The following is a 5076-nucleotide window of genomic DNA, read 5'->3' as shown; positions in this document are numbered from 1 at the left end:
TCACTTTTTGGTGAAATTCCCAGTCATTGAGATCCACTGTACAGTGTTTTACTTTCACTCACTTATCGTCTATATCGCTTTAACGTCACAAAACACAATGCAAGAGCACGAATAGAACCAAAGGAAGGTGTAAGAGTAGAAAGCGCTTTTGGGAGGAGAGCAGCACACACGCTCCTATTCCGTCGTCATCTTCTCACACATCTTTGCAGCGCACACACCGAGGGCGGGGCAACACACCGAGGGCGGGGCAACACACCTTAAACAGACATACATGCATACATGCAATGGTATATATCGTTGTACAGTAGTGGCTGTTACATCATTCTCTCTCTCTCTCTCTCTCTCTCTCTTACACACACACACACACACACACACACACACACACACACCTAGTTAAGGAAAATTATTCCTACACCCTGAGGTAAGCTTGTGTCAGTTAGCTGTCTCATGATATCTAGGACTCCTGTGTCAGTTAAGCTAGCTTACTTTAAAAAAAAAAAAAAAAAACAAGGGTTTATTTTTTTAATAGCTTAGAGGTGAAATTATATATGTATCTGTTTTTTTTTTTTAACAGTTGTGCTACAATAATCAGACTAACTTTTAAGCAGGAAAATGAGGTAAGTTAATACGAGGTAAATTAATATGTCACCAAGATAGTTAACCTCCCTGAGGTAATTTGACTTTAAGTAATAAATCTAAACGTTGTACAAAAACAAATGTAAGTTGATATTAATCTGACAGTAAAATATAAAATTCAATTCAATTAAAATAAGTGAAATACTGTTAATCTTTAAAAATATATAAAATATTTATTTTAAATAAATAAAATAATTATACCGGGAGCAATTTATTAACCTTTCTCTTCATCTTTACCATTTTAACTGAAAAAAAAAACAAACACCTGCGCCGTTTTGTGAGAATTAATGAATCGACTCCGTGATTCGGCTCTTTTTGGCTACTTAAGGAAGATGCTGGAAGTCAATTCGCGGAGTCAATTCACTGTAAATCGGTTTGCAGAATCGTTTAAATGAGAAGTAACGATTAAGTTTATTTTTTAAATTTACTTAAGACTGTGTCGTCGTAAGTATTTAAGGTGCATTTCTTATGGAATAAAATCACTGTCAGAAATAATCGTGCGTAAAAAGATTTGTGTGTAATTCTGAGTTTGAGTTGGATTTCAAAATCTACGGCCACGACAGTTTACAGCACGAGATTTTGTACCACTCTGACCAGTAACAGACACAAAAAGCGTTTTTACAACTCCGCTGTTACACGGACGAATTGCGAAATTACGCCCACGAATGCTGTGTGTTACACCACTGTCAAAAATACATCATCAAGGCCACACGCACAGGCATTACTATCCGAGGGAGGAGGAATCGATTCGGCGCATGCTCCCCGCCACTGTTTTAATTTAAACCACTGGCGCCAAAATGCCAGATTAGCAGCCAGATTAGAGTGCTCTCTCATCGTCTCAGGTAGGTTTTTTTTCACAGATTCGGACATGTTTTAAGAGAAGTAAAATTACAGAGATGTTTAACTATAGTAGGTATAATTTTAGGAGTTTAAAACTGTGGCGGGGAGCATGTGCCAAATCGGTTCCTCTTCCCTCGGATAGTAATGCCTGTTCATATGGCCTTAATGACGTATTTTTGACAGCAGCGTAACACAACATTCGTGCATAATTCGTCCGTGTAACAGAGAAGTTGTAAAAACAAGTTTTGTGTATGGAAGTATTATAGTGCCAAAATTCTTTAAAGCAAAATAGCAGGTTGAATTACATGAACTGAAAAAAAACATGTTGCAATAAAAATGTTTGAATTTTTCTACATTGCAATTTAATCTGAATTGAAAAAAAGTTTGAATTTTTTGCCACTGCAATTTATTGTGGTTGTATATTTCAAGTGAAAATGTAATCCAAGCATTTAAAATTCAATGCAAAAATATTCAAGTTACTAAATTGCAGTTCAAAAATATTTTTAAATGTTAAATACAATCTTCGTTATTTTTCAATCTTAAAAATTCAGGTAGACAAAATTCAGATAATAAAATTCAAGTCGCTAAAATTCAGGTCTTCACATCCGGGATATCACAGGAAGAGCAGTGGAGAGCCGATTGCTGCTGTCCGTGCCGTAGTGTACTTTAAAGTGTGCTTTCTGCTCCCTGTGCAGTCTACTTCTCAGAAACTACTTACCGATCGGAACGCAGCTCTCTTAACTAACAGGCCGGGTTGCCAGTTGCACAATAAAGGGTGTAATGTGTTGAAATGTACCCTCTGCCGTAAACGCTATATTTAAAGCAAAGCCAGCGCTGTTTCATTCACACGCGCGAGCGATGGGTTTCCCGCCCCTGAGCTACTGTATTGTACAGTTACATTCAGTAACAAGAAGGGAATAATTTCCTCAGCAGCAGCAACAACATACATGCTGTTTACACTTTGTTAAATTTATATTGCTTATAAATAAAGGTAAACACAAAAACTTTGTAATTAAGAAAAACGTAAAGTGTGGATAGTACGGTTTAATGTCAGTCTGATTAAAATAAAATAAACACATTTTTGTCACAAATTATTTTATGCAACGCAAATACAACATTTCAGTTAAATATTTAGTATGAAGTTATTTGAACAGTTAGTATATACTGTATGTATGTGTATGTGTTTCATATGTGTGTGTATGAGTGAAGTTTGATTTAAACCCTATACGGCGCCTCATATACACCTGTCGCACTGTGACTTTGTCACATATAACATTGTACATCAATGGCTGCACTGCAATTAACCCAATTTCTCTTTTTTATTGTAATTTATATATTTTTTTATTTATATCCTTTTTATATATCTTGTGGTTTTTGTCCATCATTGCACTAGTAACTCTGGTCAGTTCTCACATTACCCTGTGTACACTGACTGTATACTGATATACAGTGTGCAGTCTATAACCTGTCTTACTGTTATTGTCTCTGATGCTGCTGGATATCTGGAATTTGCTTTGAAAACAGCGTTTACGGCAGAGGAGTCATTTTAACCGTTTATTGGCAACCCGGCCTGTTAGTTAAGAGAGCTGCGTTCCGATCGGTAAGCAGTTTCTGAGAAGTAGACTGCGCAGGGAGCAGGAAGCACACTTTAAAGTACACTACGCCACGGACAACAGCAATCGGCTCTCCACTGCTCTTCCTGTGATATCCCGGATGTGAAGACCTGAATTTTGTTACCTGAATTTGTAAGATTGAAAAATAATGAAGATTGTATTTTTGACACTTAAAAATATTTTTGAACTGCAATTTAGTAACTTGAATATTTTTGCATTGAATTTTAAATGCTTGAATTACATTTTCACTTGAAATATACAACCACAATAAATTGCAGTGGCAAAAATTTTAAACATTGTAAATGCTCTAAGGATTTTTTTCAATTCAGATTAAATTGCAATGCAGAAAAATTCAAACATTTTTATTGCAACACTTTTTTTTTTTTTTTTCAGTTCATGTAATTCAACCTGCTATTTTGCTTTGAAAAGTTTTGACACTATAATACTTCCATATTTGTGTCTGTAACCGGTCAGTCGTATATTTCAGAGTTGTATTGTAACACACACACACACACAAAATCTCGTATCTGTAAGCTGTTGTGGCCCTAGATTTTAAAATCCAACTCAGACAAAATACAGAATTACACACAAATATATTTTTTACGCTCGATTATTTTTGACAATGGTTTTATTCCATACATTTTGCAGTTTATCAGATTTAATAAAGTGTTTTATTACTTTTAAAGGGTAATGAAGTGATCAGTATAAATGTGTGTCACATTTAGCCTGGGGTTGTTCAGAGAAAAAAAAAAAAGCCTTATATAGTTTATATAGTCCCCCGTGATAAGTAACCAACCAACAGTGGTTATATGACCAATTGGACCTGGATAAACTTTAAAAGTGTTAAATCAACACTCTTAGTCTTAATTCAACACCTTGGTATATGCAGTATATTTGCCTTCTTATTATACGTCATTGTCTATACCTAATAATATACACAGTATATACTTACAAGTATAATACTTTCTACACCTAATACATAATGAGATTAATGTAATGTGCGTGTGTGTGTGTGTGTGCTGTTAAGTTTAAGTATGAGTGGAACTAGGGTCACCACCATGTCTGAGTGGCTACAATCGGATGTTTTCATCATATTTGTGGTGGTGCTACTGCTGGCAGTTATTATCCTCGTTGCTCTCTGCTTCATCATAAGGCGCCATCGTATATACAGGAAAACAGAGTACTAATGCACACACTAAACACACTTACAAATATGCATGAAAAACCAAGCACACTTGATAATCTCTCCTGTTCTCTTTCTCAGAAAAATGACACAAATGGAGATTGCTTTCCCTGATATTCATTTAGCTGGTTCGGATACAACCACTAAACCCAAAATCATCATGAAGATCATCACAGAGCAGAAACATGCTTTAAAGATTGTACAGATTGCAAAGGGCCGAACTCACTCCACCGATGTGGGTGTTGTAACACCTGCGGTTGCGTCTACATCACAAGATCAATCTCAGAGAGACCCTTTGTCTTCCTCTCACACCAAAACAGATGACACTTTTGCCAGTGAAGGGCTATCCACTTTATGGGACATGCCATCTACAAGTCCTCCTAAACAACCCTCTGTGACTGCACTGACTAAAATTAAGTCAGCCAAGGTTCCTCCTTCTAAAGAAGAAAGTGATAGTAGTGAAAGTGGAGAGTACTATTCGACCTAATCATAAAAAAAAAAAAAAAACATGCAAGTCAAGTTCACTGGGTTAAAAATTAACATGAATTTGTGAATTTCATGTTTTATCTACAGTATATGCTGTGAGGCTTACACAGTTTTGCTTTAAGTTGTTTTGTTTAACAAGTCATATACATTTCTGTTTAGTTGCTTGTTCTGAAATCTGCTTGTGCTTGTGTTTAAAACACAAACCCAACAACTACTTGAGTATTGAAAGAGCAAAAAAGTTTATTGCAACCAAAAGTAAATGGACAGCACTGGACTGGCCAGCCAGAAGACACCAGACACCCCCACGAAAATTCAGCA

General features: G+C 35.9%; 1 protein-coding gene across 1 annotated transcript; it reads left to right on the top strand.

The window, feature by feature from the left end:
- Positions 1-370: 370 nt before the first annotated feature.
- Positions 371-4860, top strand: si:dkey-111e8.4 (uncharacterized protein LOC793802 homolog). Its single transcript, XM_053485226.1, has 4 exons — positions 371-421; positions 575-617; positions 4117-4269; positions 4354-4860. The coding sequence occupies exons 2-4, from the start codon at positions 613-615 to the stop codon at positions 4757-4759; spliced, it is 564 nt and encodes a 187-aa protein (XP_053341201.1). The 5' UTR covers positions 371-421; positions 575-612; the 3' UTR covers positions 4760-4860.
- Positions 4861-5076: the final 216 nt, after the last annotated feature.

This window comes from Clarias gariepinus, chromosome 24 (assembly GCF_024256425.1).
Source record: "Clarias gariepinus isolate MV-2021 ecotype Netherlands chromosome 24, CGAR_prim_01v2, whole genome shotgun sequence".
NCBI lineage: Eukaryota > Metazoa > Chordata > Actinopteri > Siluriformes > Clariidae > Clarias > Clarias gariepinus.
This window is presented reverse-complemented; position numbering and strand designations above follow the sequence as displayed.